The following is an 18,457-nucleotide window of genomic DNA, read 5'->3' on the forward strand; positions in this document are numbered from 1 at the left end:
ATTGTAGTAATTTTAGTGGTTGAATTCATGAACCAATCTAAGCTAGATCACCATAGAGAACCTGGAAGAACTGGACAGCTGTTTCGTTCTAATATAGGACTCCCAGCAGTGGTCAATTAATCCATCGTCTCAAACTTGACTGTTCAATTGTCTCAGATTTCATTGTTCATGAATTTTCATACTAATTGCGTTCCGTTCCCATTCTTTTCTTCACGATCTTCTACTGAAATACATCCTATGCCTGACCACCGTTATATATAGCCCCCGAATGCCCTGGTATGGCCGAGAGTGGGGAGAGTCCGCTCTTCCTCTCCAAATGCTCTCACATGGCTACGCGTATATAGCCTCTGCCAGAGAAGTTCTACTCACTGCCTTCTTGTGGCAGGAGTGTTGTTTACGAAATTGAGAGGACGAAAAGCGAAACTCTGTCGCTTTAACTGGGATGGTGGACATGGAGAGTCCACCTAGGGGAGTTAGAAAACCCCGATTCCGAACCAATGGTGCACATGGGCTCCAGGATCCTGAGGGAACAAATGGTGTATGAACCAATCGTTGGTAACCGGCTACCATGAGACTGCATCTCCTGACGTTGCTCCACTGCCTTGTGGATCAGACCTTCAGGTCGAAGGCTCCAGGTGTGGCCCCCTAAAATAGCCACCTGCTTCGGTTTGAGCACCCGGGCAGTATCACAGCCCTCACACATATCAAATGAGATTTGTGTGGTGCATATGTATTTGGTGCCTCCTTATACCAATATCTATATGTTAAAATAAAAAATATGTGGATATAAGTAACCCATACCACAGCCTGATAAAGATCTAATCGAAAACAATATTGTTCACTTATATCTATGTTGTTCTATATACTTCAAATCTTTCATTCAGTTTAACTATACAATTCATCATTATTCTTATTATGATATTTTAGATTTGAAACAATCATGTTAAGAATATTAAAGGATTTTATTAGATTGTCTAATTCATTGAATATTCATTCCATAGACAATTCATCATTCACATTATCTATTGAATCCTATTATACAAATCAAATGAATTATTGTACAAGTATGAAATGGAATAATGATAATGATCATCATGAAAATGAATATGAAAATATCAAAGAATTTCAATATAGTTTATTTAATTGTCTTATTGATTTAAGAACTGGTTATTTAACACCATTTTGGTATACAGATTATTTACAATTACATTGGCCAGAAGAATATGATATCATACATCCAAATGGAAATACTTATCATAGTAAACCATTATTATCAACATTATTTCATGTAAATGAATTAGTTCATAATTAATCATTGTTAAATCTTTAGAATTTCCTTTTTTTCAAGATAGTTATATTTTACATAGTAATATGTAAAGATATTCAATAGGATAATGTTCTATGATTAGATATTATTACGAATAATACATTTTATCGGTAAATAAATCCTCAAAATCAATAGCTCTGTAAGTCTTTGATATTGGATGTTGACCACATTAGTTTTAATGGACTCAGTTAGCTGATGGCGTTCGGTTTTTAATCCGCACCAGATCATTAATGGGAACTCTGTGCTTAATATCTTCTGCAATCGCTAGCTAGTCTAGTTCAGTCGATTCTCGATATATTGATAGCCTATCAAATGTATCTTTGAACCTCTTCTCTTTTGACTTTTGATTTCATTAGATGGGTATGATTCATAGTAAGTGTTACTGGTTAAAACATTGTCAAACTTCAAATACTTGTGGCATCTTCAACAGACTATATTGGAAGTAGGAATGTTAAAATAGATAAGAGTTTCAACGTCTAATGTATTTAGATTGATATGGTGATAAGGATATTTCTCTAATAATAGAGCTCGGACAGTTTTTTCGAGAAACACTTTTGATCTAGACATATCTTCTATGAATTTGTTAAAAAGTGGCTCTGATATTACTCTATCATTTGAAGAATTGCCCAAGCTAACCTTTATACTACACTTTTATTAAAGTAAGTATCATTAGATTGATTAGATGTAATTGTATCATAGTAACCAATGAAAGTTGTTACATAACTGTCAACGTTTATCAAGAATAGACTTATGATTCTTAAACTTGATAATCAATGGCAAGTAAGCTTTAATTCACTTGGTATTATTTGGCTTGTATCTTCCCATTGAGGTTTAAGACTGTAATTGATCAGTCTGTTATTGGCATATGTGCATACTGTGCGTATGCCTCGATATTGTCTTGTCCCAGAGTGAACTTCAACTCTGAGATGCAGATACATCCAGCTGACGAGTCTCAAATAGGACGAAACACCCATCCTGGATTCCACTGCTAGGCACTATCCATCATTGCTTACAAAAACTAAGCTTTAATTTTTTCGGAAACTCGTTTGAACTGTTAGCACTGAAACAATCGTATTATGTTTTCATGATCTAGTGATTACTTGGTAATGTAAAAAATACTTTATGATGAATGAAAAGTTGAAATCAGTTAAAATCTGTGCTATTCGTAATTTGTATATTTTGAGGAAGATCCATTGATCATGACTATACTATCTTAATTTGTATGGGGATATTGATAAATGTAATCTGTAGAATAGATTTTCTAAGTCTTCTGTGTTTCACCTATTTGCAAATTATATTTCCTTGTTAATAACTCTTTTATCGATGTGTTCAGAATTAGCTAAGAGATTTGTTGTATTGACGTATGATTTACTCATTTCTGTGAAGATATTTTTGTGGGTCATAAGATATGTAATCGATTACAGAAAACACGGGGACACAGTTTTATTAAAAGTTTATAAATACCAAACCACCTAATCGGCTTATGTAAGCTGGTTTCTAAATAGTTCCTTAAAATATCATAGAGTAAGATGTATCTACTCGAGATACTGTTATGTATTTCTTAACTGTACTTTTAATGCAACCTTGAGAGAATGAAGACAATGAATTTTTCGATTTTTATTAACGAATTTTTCTTTATCAATAACCATATCTTATTTGTGAATAATTTACGTAGTATAGTGTACGTCAAGTATTTTGACACTGAGTACTATGTCTAGGACACTACCTTAGCATTTTAGGCACTGGACTGATAGTCGGACCTCAAAAACTTCAGGTCATCAAGAAACCTACTCCGAAATCGACTGTCTCATATTGTTTGTGTTCGCTGAGAGATCTGACGGTCCTATGCAAAATTCCTAGTGAGGTCATGGGGATGTGCCGTACCGAGGAGACGAAACAACTGTCCGGTGCTCCCTGTTTTTGAATAGTCACTCAGCAAAGATCAATCTGTAATGAATTCAATCTAAAAATTACATGATTGAATTCAAAAATCGACCAGTCAACTTATTTTTTCATTCATCACATTGTAGATTCACCATTGTTTTAATAGATCACATTAAATTTAGATAATACATGATGTTAAAATGAAAAGTGACCATTTTAATGATAAATTTATTACAACACTAGGATTTACATATTGAATGGGCCGGTTTTTTTACAGTTGATTGATCACACTATAGTGATTAATTTCAAGTTTGTCTAATCTCCTAGTTCTGGTCAAATTCGATCGACTAAGTTACAATAACGGTTACTAGTTCGAATAATACGAGTCGTCCTCACAAAACTGAGATTTCAGATGGTAGAAGATAGTTATCAGATCTCTTACCGATTACAGTCAACTACTTAACAACTATCTTATATTCTATTTCTGTGCAAATAAGAACAGTCTAAATAATCTTATTCTTATGCACTTATTGATGTATATATTTATTCATTATAGCTTACAGTTCATTTATTTACTGGTTCATTATTCATACAATCTGGTCGACCAGTAATAATTTCCGGTCCATTTGGTTCAGGTAAATCACAACTTGCAATTGCTATAAGTCAAAATTCAGAACGATCTAAACAATTAATTAGTTCATATAATAATAATAATAAAACGGGGAAAAAGTGTACAAGTTCATTTCGAATACAATCAAATGATTTTCTACATAGAATCATTTCTAATTCACAAAAAACTAATAATCAATATCCAAAACAAATATTTGATAAAAAAATCAATTTAATGCATAATGTTATCATTTTAGAAGATGTACATCTGATTTCCAAAACAGCGACAAGTAAGCAAATATACTATTATTGATCATGTTAACAGATCCTTATTTCTGATAGAATTCTGTCGATGAATTCATAGTTTGACCATTAGTCTAATTGAATCGATTTCACTTTATGGTTTGATATTGAATGGTAAACAAGCAGTAAACCACAAATCTGTGTGGTTATCTAAAAGTAAACACGATTTGAATAACTCATTGATAACATCTCTTCACATTGTAATGGGTGACACCAAGAACTTCAGCCATAAGAAGCTTTAAAGTAAAAATTATTCTAATCATTTTTTTAGTATCGTACGTTCATTGTTCAATGTAAAAAGTGAGGGTTCTTCCTCATTTCATATTTATGTATGATAAACTTCAGTTAGTTGATCAGAAACAAAGCAAAACCTGGTGTATATGTGCATTGGCTTAAGTTGTCATACCACATAAACACTAAATGGTGAAGTAATCAAGAAAAATATCAGAGTAGTAGAGGAAGTAACAGTCTCAGTGAAAACACTAGGCATAAACAGTATGAGTTGAGAAGAAATAATGAATCTGCGTTAAAAAATGTATGCGATATCATAAAAATACTGAAGTGTAACTATTTTCGATAAAGTTGTTAGTATAATGATAAAATGTTGATTACAATGTAGTAAACGAGAACATAAATGTGGACAATCGAATAGATTTGAACACTAAATTATAGAACGTCTTAACAAAGTCTGAGAGCCATACAGTAAATACTTCATTTGCAAAATGTTGATCAATCGTCTAAGACCTCATTGTCCTTTCATTTCTACACCAATCATTCTTTGTTCTCGTTCTTTTTTCTTCGATCTTCTTAACCTTCTGCCGCTAGGCAATGTAATTTCGATTGATGATAAATACTAGCTATATCTGTCAACATCAGTAGCACACACCACAACATGACCAGAAAACATGCATTCGAATTTTGTGTAGATTCGAACCCGTGCGTAAGGCTAGATAATTCTTGATTTCAAACGAACCAATACTCTTGGAATTTTTATTGGCTTTCTATCTGATGTTAATTTGTGTTAAAAAGATATTTATATAATCTCAAATATCATACGTCTATAAATAAATGGAAGTGATACACATTAATCATCTCGTTAGACATATTTATAAACGATAAACAGAGGGAAAGGTGATATGCTGTGATTTGTTTACATCTGGTTTGGGTTCGAAATAAGAATGATTAGAGTTATCAATAATAATAATAATAATAATAATAATAATAATAAAACATCTACGCAACTAGGCAGATCAGCAACCACACTCAAGTAAGAAGACAGAAAATAGGGGGTTCAATAGATCTTTTATTTCTCAAGGAGGGATCTTTATACATCAAAACATGGCATTGCATGTTGTAAGGAGAATAAGACAATAAGATTAGGTCTTGTAAGGTCGTGGATGCCCAATGCTAATAAATGGAATACTAAAATATTCAGTTTTTTCAAGTTTTCAGTGGTTTCTTTAAGAATGTCAGTTTGTGGTTAAAGCAATAAACTCGACGATCTCTCTCTTTATATATATATATATCTTAAGTGGAATAAAACATATATCCAGTATCCGAAATCCAACCAATATACTAGAGAATATGGATTTGTCGACGTTTGTTTTTAACCAAATATTCGTTATATGAATATGAGGTTTTGCGGAGATTGTGGAATTTTTATTTCTCAAATAAACCACCATTGTAAACCAAAGACCGTTAGGCATCTGTTTCTTCCTAACATGGGACTCATTAGTAATGTACACCCACGACCCAAACTTAGGGAATCAAATTGAGAACACAAAGATATCCTGCGCGAACGCTTAACCCCTAAAACACTGAGTCAGGATCCAATGGTGTACATTATCTAACATCGATCAGTTCACGATATTATGTGGCGATTTTCCATTGCCTGAAGTGAATGATTGTCTTACATCCAACATTGTTGAACTCCACTGGTGACGGTTTCACATCAGAGCTCTATGAATTACTTTTGAAGATAGTAACTATTTTTATCGCACATGATAGTTTCGTAATGCTGGTCGGCGGTCTATGCTCTATTGGGAGTAACAGGCATAAGTAAGTAAGTAATGATAGTTTTGTAGCTGAGTACTGTTGAAGAGTCCGTTACTAGGAAGAGACAGACGTTTAATACATCCTGGTTTTCAATGGCAGTTTCTTTAGTGCCTAGTACCTTGTCAAGCCCACATATGTTATTCTAGCTACCTGATGGATCACTTTATTTGTCTTTATTGAGTTCCATTTCGACCTTGTCAATTATTCACTTATTAACTTTGAATGTTTTTATATGAGGTTATGTGGGTTAATCGCTTACACTAGTCACTACATGTCTATGGCTTATTTTTGTCTGACTATAAATATTTAGTCACACTTTATCAAATCGGGTTGGCATGTTCGCATCCTCTACTTCTCATCACTTTTCAGCTTGTCATTTTCAATGTTTACCTGAATAATAAATGAGGGCCTGAAATGAATACAACCAATTGAACCCTTATTTGCCATCTTATTACTGCCATCACACTAACGGGATTAGCCTAGGTATAACATACGGAATTAAAATAGAAGACTTATGTTTATAATATATTAGTTTGCTCTTTCAGAGTGAAGTCAGATTAACTGGTTACTAAGGTTGAATGAATATCATTTTGTGGTTCGAACTATGAATTTCCTTTATTTAATTATTAATCCTTATTGTTTATTGATTTTCTTTCATTCAATAACTCAAAAAGCACAAAGAATATGGAATCAAGAATTACGTAATCAATTAACTACTTGTAATCTTAATCATAATAATTACTCTAAAGCAAAATATAATTTTATCCCAATCTTAACATCTTTGGATCATGATCATCAACTACATTTCTCAACAAAATTAAATAGTTTAATGTATCAATTCGCATATATCAGTTTAACAGACCCTTGTTTATTATTTGTAAAAGAGATGAATATCGATGGATTTCTCTATGAACAAAATATTTATGGTTTTAGTCCAATAAGTTTACTTTGTCAATCAATGATGTGTCATTCATTGTCAAGAATAAGTGGAATGTTAGTTGAGGTAATTGAAATTCTTTTGTTTTTGTTTGTTTAAACTCTTTCATCTATAGTATCATTAGAGCGTGTCTGCCTAATCCTCGAAGATAAGGAATGAATTAAGTTTTATGATCAATTTAATGGCACCCAACTTTGGAAATTAATGTGCTAATCATTCCATGTCTGTTTTTTTTTCTACATATAAATCCCTGTAAGAAACTATTTGATCTTTTCCACAGGATAACAAGGAAACGAAATTCCACAGTCACTTTTACTTCCAGTATGAATTTGATTGACTGATGATAACTATCGAATTTATTTAAGATGCGATTAAGGCCTAAAATTTTTAAACGAATAATAAAATTATCACCCATATGTCTCACGTATAAATGAAACCTCACAATTACTGGTTGGTGTACCACATTCTACAGACTGGTCATGAAGCCATCAGAGAAGATGAGACCTGGTGCATAACTTATTTCAACTTTATTATTTCGTTAATGGAAATTTTTATTAGATCTTTGTAATAATTGCTTGAATCTTCCTATCAATGTCGTGACTTCCAACTGACCAGACTCTTTTAGCTTATGTGTATCTTGTGAGAATTGTTTCAAAGTTACCATTACATCACAAGTATTTAATCAGACGTGAATGATGGCTAGCAGTGAAATCCAGAGCACACGTTTCGTTCTGTTTAAGATGAAACCCTATGATGCAGGTACTGACGAATTCCAAATGGAACGAAACCTGCCTTAGATTCCAATTCTAGCCATCATCACATTGTTTTTTCTTAAGATATAAATTCTTGATATTGGAAATTCATTCATTAACAGGAATGCCATATATTATTTATTGGATCCCAATCTATATGGTAAGAACAAGATGTGAAGATGAAAACAAATGGTCAAAATTTAAACCATTTAGTGCAGAGTTGTTATAATAGATTTAAGTTACACGATTCAGGTTCCGATTTCTATTAATTAGACAACTTTAACTGAGGAACAATATCCTATCTAGGTACTGCATATGAAAGTTTTCCATCTCAAAAGTTGTTTAACTTAAAATATCTTTTTTGATTGATTGAATACTTTCAATCATTTATATGTAGCTTGTCTAAAAAAGCAACCCTGGGTTTTCTAAATTCAATTATCAGAGTAAGCAACAACGTGAACAGTTAATCAGGGGGAACTTTTCAACTAATTAGTTGAACAGCTACTGAATACCAGGAACCATCAGATATGTTTCATCTCAGCATACTATCCATAAGCGGCGAGCATCCACGACCTCATCAGAGAAGGAAGTCGGGAATTTCAGGTTTCTCGGTGAAAGTTTAGCCTTTGTGCCATTAGCATTCAATGGTTTGAATTTCAGACTTCAGTTAATTCTAGAATAATATTTTTCTTAATTTCAATAATCAAGTAAAATTTATTCTAAAAAAGACAATATTTATGATGAGGTTACAACATAATTGTTTATTTTTTCTCTTCAAGAGATTCAGTTGGATAATATGGTACATGCATTGTGCTTTAATGAAAGAACGTTGTACTTATAATAATACAAAAGTAGATTGGTTAATCATGCATAAGATTGCACATTCTATAGGATACCATTTAAAAAACTATTATCCATGCAAATCAACTGATGAAATCCCATTGAATAGTTCAATTGTATCAGATAATATAAATAGACATATTTATTCAAGATGGACACCTTTATGTAGGTCATCTTTTTAAAAAAAAGTGTTTATTGATTTATTGAAATAAAGTTAATAATATATGACAGAAGGGGTTTGTGGAGATTTTTCGAAATTTCACTGATTGAAATCATGAGTCAGTTGAAGTTAGACCATCATGGAAAACCTGGAAGCACTAGACGACCGTTTCGTCCTGGCATGGGACTCCTCAGCAGTGCTCATACACGAACCCGCCCACCGCCAAACTCCAACTCAGGACCTATCAGTCTCGCACCAGGCGCTTAACCAAATAGACCACTGAGCTAGCCCGCATCCAATCAGTGAAATTTATAAAATCTCCACTAAACCCCTTCTGATAATAATCATCTACTCACTGGTGACTGACTTCGAGAGATACTCCTGGAGTTCTAGTGAGAAGCCGTTACCAAGTAAGTTCAACCAGGTCTGTTGTGAGATATCGGCTCACTGAAGACAATGGTGTTCGCTGGCGCAACTTCGTGGATTGGTTGAAGCTAGACATTAACACCGTTGGATACCGGCCGGCTCAGTGGTCTAGTTGGTTAAGCGCCTGGCGAGAGACTGATGGGTCCTGAGTTCGGACCTGGCATTGGGCAGGATCGTAGATGCGCACTGCTGAGGAGTCCCATGATGGAACAAAACGGTCGTCCATTGCTCCCAGGTTTTACATGATGGTTTAGCTTCAATTGACTCATGATTTCAATCTGTAAAATAATATATGTGTCAATATGATACTTATCTGTCAAAGTTCCACTTACATGACTAAGAGCTTGTTCTGTCGTTTATGAATGTGACTGATTCAAATTCAGAATTACAGAACAACTTGTTAGTTATATGTGTAAAGTCTTAAATATCTACCTTCCCTTTGAAACTTGTACTGATGATAATATTGCCTGGAAAGAAAAAGAAAGTTTCATGATTAAATCACTAAACTCAGAGAAAATGATTCCATCAAGATAAGCCTCCTCTCTCAGCTAAAAACTCACTCCAACGTCTTAAGATAATATTCATATTTAAAAGATTAGTTAAGGTTGGTTGTAACTTATTGACAATATTTAGTATGAAATTACCAGTTGAATATCCATTCGTAGTAATGAACATGTTTAGAAAATAGCTTAATTTTGTATGTGGTAGGGATCCAACTCGGTTTTTTAAAGTTTCAAGAATTTTATCGATATATTTGTAATGTGAATAATGGTCTGAGGAATTCAACATTTTGTGTACTATATTGAGGGTTCATTAACATAACTTACTAAAGCAAATACTTCCTTTAAAAAAAATCAAACTTTTTGGTCAAGACAGAGGACATAATAAAATAGTTTGAGACCAAGATGGTCGTTGACCGGATATATTGTTAAAAACCATTGAATATATGTGGTCTCTTTCACTTTTCGATAGCTAATTAACTATTTGAATGATTCCTGTTAAACTGAATTTAGGAAAATTGACAATAAACAAAATCCTAGAAAACCATGAAATGTAAGTTATCTGAACAGTTTGACTTCTAAAGACTTTAGGGAATTTTCTAAGCAATAGAAGAGGTGACACATGCACTGCCAAATATAACAAGTAAAGTATGTCGAAAAGTATGAAACTGATGTATTATAAATACTATTCAATAGCCACAATTGATTGATCACTGGGTGGTGATCAATGTCATGTGTGTCAAGTCCTTCTTAGTGCAGATCGAATGTTGCAATGTGGCCACTAGTCTAAGTGACTTGACATTGCGTACACTATGTTGAGATTAGATAATGGTTAGAGGTAGTCAACAAGAAGCCCAGTTGACTACCTCCAACCACCATTTAACTATACAATAGCGTACATACAACTTTATTTTGTGTATTTACGGAACAGATTATGTAAAAATTGTTTGTCTGTTAATAAAAATAGTGTTTTTTTTATTTCAGTGATAAGTGAATCGATTCATCTCAATTCAAAAAATCAACTCAGTAACATTTTGCAATCAGTGTTGTTTTTATGTCAAGAGATCAAACGATATTTTGGTCCATTATTACCTAAAGATTTATGTTCAGAATGGTTATTTAATAATTTATCAAGATCCATTGATTATTATTTAATGAAACCATCTTCATTAGGTCTTTTAGTTCCAATTTCATACCTTCTATTTGGACCAGCTGGAAGTCTTTTCCTTGATTCAAAAATCACCAGACAGTCTATTTTACATTTAAGCAAACATTCTTTGACAAAACTGACAAATACATCCTCATCTGTTGTATCTCAACGTGTTTGTAATGAAAGTGGATTTTCGGTCAATTCAACTTCCTCTCCTTCTGTATCTTGTTCAACACTAACAACATCTCTCAGTTATTCTTCATGTTATTCTAACTCAATTACCTCTTCGTCTATACCAACCACATCTATAACCGATAGTTCTTTTTCGACACAATTATTCAACACTTTTTCAACATCTACTCAATATAATTCGAACAATTATACTTCATCCAATTTTTCCACTACTACAGTATTTACTTCTTCATCTGATTCATTAGTATATGGATCTTCTTTAACGTCTATGCCTATTCTATCTTCTTCCATGCTCTCTTTACCGAACTCACGTATTGATACAGTCATGACTACTACTACTACTACTACTACTACTACTACTACTACTACTACTACTACTACTACTACTACTACTACTACTACTACGTCTCTAGTGAATTCATTTTTTACTCCACCTACCATCTCAACATCAACATTTCCAACCACTTTATTAACAAATGAACTTTCTAATATGTCACTCCAGGAGGCTGAACAAGAAAAAAAAGAAGAAGAGAAACAGATTATTTCAACTGAATCAATATCTATTAATGATAATGATATAAATTATGAATTTAGTACACAAATCGAGCAGTTATGTTCGAAGTTGAATGATGAAACAGAAACTAGTTTATCAAATTATAAAAGACCGATCTATTCACCATTCTATGAAAAATATGATGAAAAGTGTAATAAAAGTCATCGAAGTTGGGCAAAGTATGGTTTATTAAATCCTCATCTTATACCATGTATCAGTTTGCCAGGATGTTTGGATCAGACCAATGATTTAGAAGCTATATTTGTTAATTTAAAAAATGACTTATCTATATGTGATATAGAAATCAACAGTTATGATTCAATATTACAATATATGATTAGAAATGCAATAGATTTAATTTACAGGTATGTTTAAATATCATTATTATCTGAAGCGGTTTTTTGTGAAGATTGTAATAATTTAATAGTTGAGTCCATGAGTCAATTAAAGCTAGACCACCAGGGAAAGTCTGGAAGTACTGGACGGCCGTTTCATCCTAGTATGGGACTCCTCAACAATGTGCACCCACAATTCCGCTCGCGAGAGCTTAACCTCTAGACCACTGGGCTGCGGGTGTGATCGTGGATGCGCATTGCTGGGGAGTTCCATACTAGGACGAAATAGCCGTCCAGTACTTCCAGGTTTTCTATGATGGTCTATCTTTAATTGGCTCATGAACTCAACTATTGAATATTATCAGTGATTTTGATATTATTTATTGCATAATTTGAGTAATCAGAGTTTAAGTTTTAAATACAAAAGACAATTGACAATTTTAGTGATAATGGAATGAATACTAAGTGACAAAATTATTGGGCATGTCATAGTTGATGATGTATGACATTACATTGTATATCATTTGAAATTTATGTTATTATATATTGAGATATCACTTGTTTTCATGTCTCCTATGAATAAAAATCTACAGTTATGTTTTGAGTGTAAAGTTTATATTAAGGTTACATTTTGAAATTTAGTTTTCTTAATAAAGTTTAATCAAGGAACAATAAAACTTGAAAACGTCTCGGTGATATATTCAGCCAATAAAAAACCGGTCAAATGATAGGCTTATATGATTGACCAAGAATTGGCTTTCACTTCTGAGGGATATAACATCAAGCTTAATTTTCTAAAGAACAGATAATATACACACGAATTAGTACACGTATCTGTATATTTGGTTTAGTCAATAAATTTCAATTATCTTTTTCAGCCCTTTCATTCAAGTTGGTGGTTGGGCTCATGTATAGTAAGATTAGTATCAACCCATTTGTCATTCAATCTGTGTATGGTTTCGCTGAATTGAGTAGGAATTAGTGCAGGGAAAACACTATCATCCCTAGTTAATATTAAGTAACAGTATCAGTAGAAATAGGGATCAACTTCATCCACTTGTAAACAATCAACCTTACATTTAAACTGATCTGTTCTCAAGTGACAAAAATTGTCTTTATTGTTTGTTAATTTTCATGAAGTCATTTATCTAGTAAATTTTTTTCAGTTTAGTAATTGACGAATATGAGTAGTTAAATTTGTTCGTTTACGTGGATTGATACAAACAAATAAATATTTCATTTTATTTTAAGAGTTATGGGTTATGCACTCTACTAATGTGTGTAACACATTGTAGACAATGATGAATGTGTCGCTTAATTTCGTGGATTATTTGAAGTTAGACATTATCACCGTTGGATGACGGACGGTTCAGTGGTCTAATAGTTAAGCGCTTGTGAGCAACACTAATAGATCCTGGGTTCGAATACCGCGGGGGGGCGGGATCGTAGATGCGCACTGCTGAGGAGTCTCACAGTATGACGAAACGGTCGTTCAGTGTTTCCAGGTTGTCCATGATGGTCTAGCTTCAATTGACTCATGATTTCAACTATTGAAAAACATATATGTCTTTTTTTTCGATATTCTTATCTTTTTTTCTTCATTTTATCAAGTTCATTAACTCATAATCCTTGTTATATATTACTGAATAATTCTACTAATTGTAAAACATATGGAGTCAATTTTCATATACAAAAACAAATTATCAAATGTATTATGAAATTAAAAAATTATCATAAAATTTATTATACAAAATGTTTAATAGAATTTTTAATAAAATTGAATCAAAATTCTAATGAAAAATTTTGGGATCATTATAAACAATATGAAATGATTATTATTGATTTATCAAATCAAAATGTAAACCAGACCTTCTATGATGCTGATGATGATCATCATCATTATAATAACAATATTGATGAGATTAATGATGGTGACAATGATGATGATGTAAATGTGTTACTTTTATTGATACAAAGATTACAGGAACTACGTTTTGATTTACCATGGAATGAAATGAATTATGATAAGCTGAAAGGAATTTTTGTTATTGCTTCAAAGGATGGTAAGTTTTATATCCATATAATAATAATAATAGTAATAATAATAATAATAATGAACACTTTATTCAAAAGCAATATGTTTGATTAAAGTAAATAATTCCCAGTCCAATTATTACTTCTTGCTGTGATGAGCGATACTTACTTACTTACGCCTGTTACTCCCAATGGAGCCTAGGCCGCCCACCAGCATTCTCCAACACACTCTATCCACCGCCTTCCTTTCCAGTTCCATCCAATTTTTGTTCATTCTGCTCATGTCTGTCCCCATTTCTCGGCGTCATGTGTTCTTTTGTCTTCCTCTCCTCCCTTGACCTTCAGGATTCCATGTGAGAGCTTGATTTGTGACACAGTTGGGTGCTTTCCTCAATGTGTGTCCTATCCACTTCCAACGACTCTTACTAATTTCTTCCTCCACTGGGACCTGCTTTGTTCTTTCCCACAATAGTTTGTTGCTGATAGTGTCTGATCAACGGATCCGGAGTATTTTGTGTAGACAACTGTTAATAAACACTTGTATGTTCTGGATGATGGCCATCGTAGTTCTTTATGTTTCCACCCCATACAGTGGAACTGTGTTGACATTTGTATTGAAAATTCTGATCTTGATGTTGGTTGTTAGACAGTTGTTATGAGGTCCAAATGTTCTTCAGTTGTAGATATGCTACTGTTGCTTTACCGGTCCACGCCTTCACATCTGCATCAGATCCACCATCGTGTTCATCAATGATGCTGCCCAGATATGTAAAGGTTTTTATATCTTCGAAATATTCTCTGTGAATTGTGATTGGATTGGTGCATAGTGTGTTGTATGGGAGAATCTTGGTTTTGCCTTTGTGTATGTTGATACCTACTGCTGCTGAGGTTGTTGCTACACTGGTCGTCTTCTCCCGCATTTGTTGTTACGTGTGTGATACAAGATGATGAGCGATAGAGGGGAAAAATTAATCAACAGTCATAAAATATATCAGAAACATAAAACTTTCTTATTATATATAAATAAATGCCTGAGTACTAATTTTGTTATCGATTAGTCACAGGGTAGTGGGCATTTTAGTGTTTGTCCGGTCCTTAATCCAACGTGGCCACTAGTGTAAATGACTTAAATTCTTATTCACTTTGTTGATATATTAAGTAGTTTACAGATGGTCGACAGGAATCCATTGACCTGTATGTCATGACATTTGACGTTCATCAGTAAGGTCTGCCAGGTCAATTCAAACACAGAATGAATCATTTTACGACCAACTATGTTTTCTCACTTCATATCAAAATATTACTGGTATGTCCTTGTTTTGTCTGCCCACTAGTCTGAGCTTAATACACAGGGAGAGACTTGTCTCAACTTTGTTTACAGCCTTGACGTAATGGGTTACTCAGTACATCAATGTGACTTGTAGCCCGTGAGTTTGATTAATGACTGAACGACCATGATCAGAAATAATATCCTACCACCAACTGGAAACTGGATATGTTAGTTAGCTGAGAGAGAGAGAGAGAAGACGATATAGCTGGCATCATATATCCGGTTTACTCATGATCTGACTCATGCAGAATAGGTACACGAATAAATAGGTGACACAAATGACCACAGCTCACAAGAAATAAGTAAAATACAATTTTATTCTAGCTACGACATTAGATTAATTTTGAAATGAAAGAGACTACGACAGTAATTTACAAATTAAACGAAAGCTCACGATTCATAAAGAAAATCGGTCATAAAACTAAACATAAGTACTTTACGGATTTATAGTTAACCGAAACGATGTCCAGAAAAGGTTTTCTTATCAACCACATCTAATCAGACAGATAAACAATTGAGCAGAATATTGTTTTTCTCATTTGAGAAGAGTCTATGACTGATGAATTCAAATAACTTATTCGCATTACATGTTGAGCTATTCATATTTACTTTATACTAACATTTATAAAACAATAGTTGAGATAATTTTCAAAATAACTTACTCATTTATTTCCAAACTAATATAAATTGAAATTAATGGGTCCTAGTTTCTAAATTCAGGACAAAACAACTCTTCAGTATTTCGTTGTTTTTGTCAGGACAGTTCACAGGTGAACATGAGGAAATTCTAAGAATTTCAGAAAGACCCGAAGATATTCCATCTAATCATCTTTTGAAAGAATATTCCAGAATCTCTACATGTAGCTTCCCTTTTGGACAAACGCTAATAACCCCCTGTGTGTGGATTGGAAAGCTATAATGATGATTTCATGTTTTTACTGAAAACTATAAATACCTGACAGTATTGTATCATAATTGACACTGTTTTGGAATAACATTCCTTTCACTTGTCTTCTATTTTCTCATTTACGACTTGTGAGTGTTCTAGCGTTCGAGTGCTCAAATTATACGCGGCATAGTAAGAATCTAAACTCTAGATATAAATATCAGAAAGTGATGAAAATAATTTAGTCCAGTAGAAAAAAATCTTTTTGGTTTGAATACACATTGGTTTTACGTAGTATATTATTATTACCTAATAGTTATCAAAAGTTTTAATTATCGATATTTTACAATGTAACCGAACACCAGTAAAATCCCTTATTGATTTTTTTCCTTTGGTTTCGAAGTTATCTTGACTGATATCAGGAAGTGATGAAAATAATCTTTACGTTTTTACAATTCAGTCCCTTATTTATTGATTTTTTTTTCACTGATTGAAATCACGAGTCAATTGAAGCTAGACCACCATGGAAAACTTGGAAGCAATGGAAGGCCGTTTTGTTCCATCATGGGACTCCTCAACAGTGCGCATACACGATCCTGCCCAACGCCAGATCCGAACTCAGGACCCATCAGTCTCTCGCCAGGCGCTTAACCAACTAGACCACTGAGCCGGCCGGTATCCAACGGTGTTAATGTCTAGCTTCAACCAATCCATGAAGCTGCGTCACCGTACACCATTATCTTCAGTGAGTTGATATCTCACAACAGACCTGGTTGAACTTACTTGGTAACGGCTTCTCACTAGAACACCAGAAGTGTCTCTTGAAGTCAGTCACCAGTGAGTAGATGATTATTATCAGAAGGGGTTTAGTGGAGATTTTAATAATTTCACTGATTGGATACGGGCTAGCTCAGTGGTCTATTTGGTTAAGCGCCTGGTGCGAGACTGATAGGTCTTGGGTTCAAATCTCGCGAGTTGCGGGGTCATGGATGCGCACTGCTGAGGAGTCCCATACTAGAACGAAGCGGCCATCTAGTGCTTCCAGGTTTTCCATGGTGGTCTAGCTTCAGTGAACTCATGATTTCAATCAGTGAAATTTCTAAAAAAATCTCCACGAAACCCCCCTTCTGATTTTTTTTTTGTTGTTGTTTCCTTTCCAGATATAATATATAATCAACTCATACAATATATATCATGGGATTGTGTTATCAATTTCAATGAAATAACAAATGATTTACAACATATGAATATAGAATTTAAAAGTATTACTAATCATATAGATTTTGATCCAAAATCTATATTGAAACGTTTCTTATATAATTATGATTTCTTATTAAACAATAATAATGATAAGAATCATTTCATTTTATATGAATTATTCATTGAAGCTTATTTATTAACTTATCATTATTTAAATGAAAATATCAATGATATTCATAGACGACAAACATTATTCAATAATCAATATTCATTCAATTATATTATACAAACAATCAATGTTTGGTATTATCTTCAATATAATCGTAATGAACAATATAATAATCAATTATTATTATTATTATATAATCAATTCAATGATACTAATTTACTTTATAATTCAATGAAAAATAATTATGATTTATTAGAGAATCAAATCATTCAAGCTAATTCTATATTAGAATTAATGAGAAAAGATTTATCTAATTATCAAGAGATATATTTACCTGAAGCTAAATTAAATTATACAAATACAAATGAACATTTACAATATTTAGAAAATGAAATTTTACATAAAGAAAATGAATTAATGAATATGAAGAAACCAATGGATCATGTGAAGAAATTAGCTGAAAATGAATTTCATAAAGTATAATTTATTATTTTATAGTGTATGCATTTAAAGCTATTTATATCTTCTCATTGGTTTGCACATCAAATCCAGGATGCAAGTACATCTAGCTGATGAGACCTAAATAGGACGAAATGTGTCTCATGGATTCCATTGTTAGCCATTATCTATCTTTGCTTATATAACTTATGACTTCAGTTCAATATCGAGATAGTTAGCATAGGATGCACATATACCAACCAGAGACTGATCAATTACAGACCTAAGTAACAATGATAAGATACAAATAAGCAACACTAAGTGAATATAACTTCATACCATTGCACAAGCAGGTGGATATCAGGACTGAGTAGCTA

The 18,457-nt window shown here is 33.0% G+C and overlaps 2 protein-coding genes across 2 annotated transcripts in view; both read left to right on the forward strand.

Annotated features, from left to right (window-relative positions):
- The window catches only part of MS3_00010052 (uncharacterized protein), a gene marked incomplete at its 3' end in the record, with an annotated part of 91,431 nt that extends 77,614 nt beyond the window's left edge, over window positions 1-13,817 (forward strand). The window contains exons 33-38 of the mRNA XM_051218386.1: window positions 928-1,288; window positions 3,768-4,110; window positions 6,853-7,181; window positions 8,647-8,872; window positions 10,778-12,053; window positions 13,787-13,817. Of these exons, the coding sequence (XP_051073125.1) occupies window positions 928-1,288; window positions 3,768-4,110; window positions 6,853-7,181; window positions 8,647-8,872; window positions 10,778-12,053; window positions 13,787-13,817 (2,566 nt within the window). The remainder of the gene's footprint in view (window positions 1-927; window positions 1,289-3,767; window positions 4,111-6,852; window positions 7,182-8,646; window positions 8,873-10,777; window positions 12,054-13,786) is intronic.
- Window positions 13,818-13,851: 34 nt separating this feature from the next.
- Window positions 13,852-18,457, forward strand: part of CCDC88B_1 (heavy chain) — a gene marked incomplete at its 5' end in the record, with an annotated part of 52,625 nt that continues 48,019 nt past the window's right edge. Inside the window, 2 exons of the mRNA XM_051218387.1 lie at window positions 13,852-14,086; window positions 17,434-18,119. Of these exons, the coding sequence (XP_051073126.1) occupies window positions 13,852-14,086; window positions 17,434-18,119 (921 nt within the window). The remainder of the gene's footprint in view (window positions 14,087-17,433; window positions 18,120-18,457) is intronic.

This window comes from Schistosoma haematobium, chromosome 1 (assembly GCF_000699445.3).
Source record: "Schistosoma haematobium chromosome 1, whole genome shotgun sequence".
NCBI classification, from domain to species: Eukaryota; Metazoa; Platyhelminthes; class Trematoda; order Strigeidida; family Schistosomatidae; genus Schistosoma; species Schistosoma haematobium.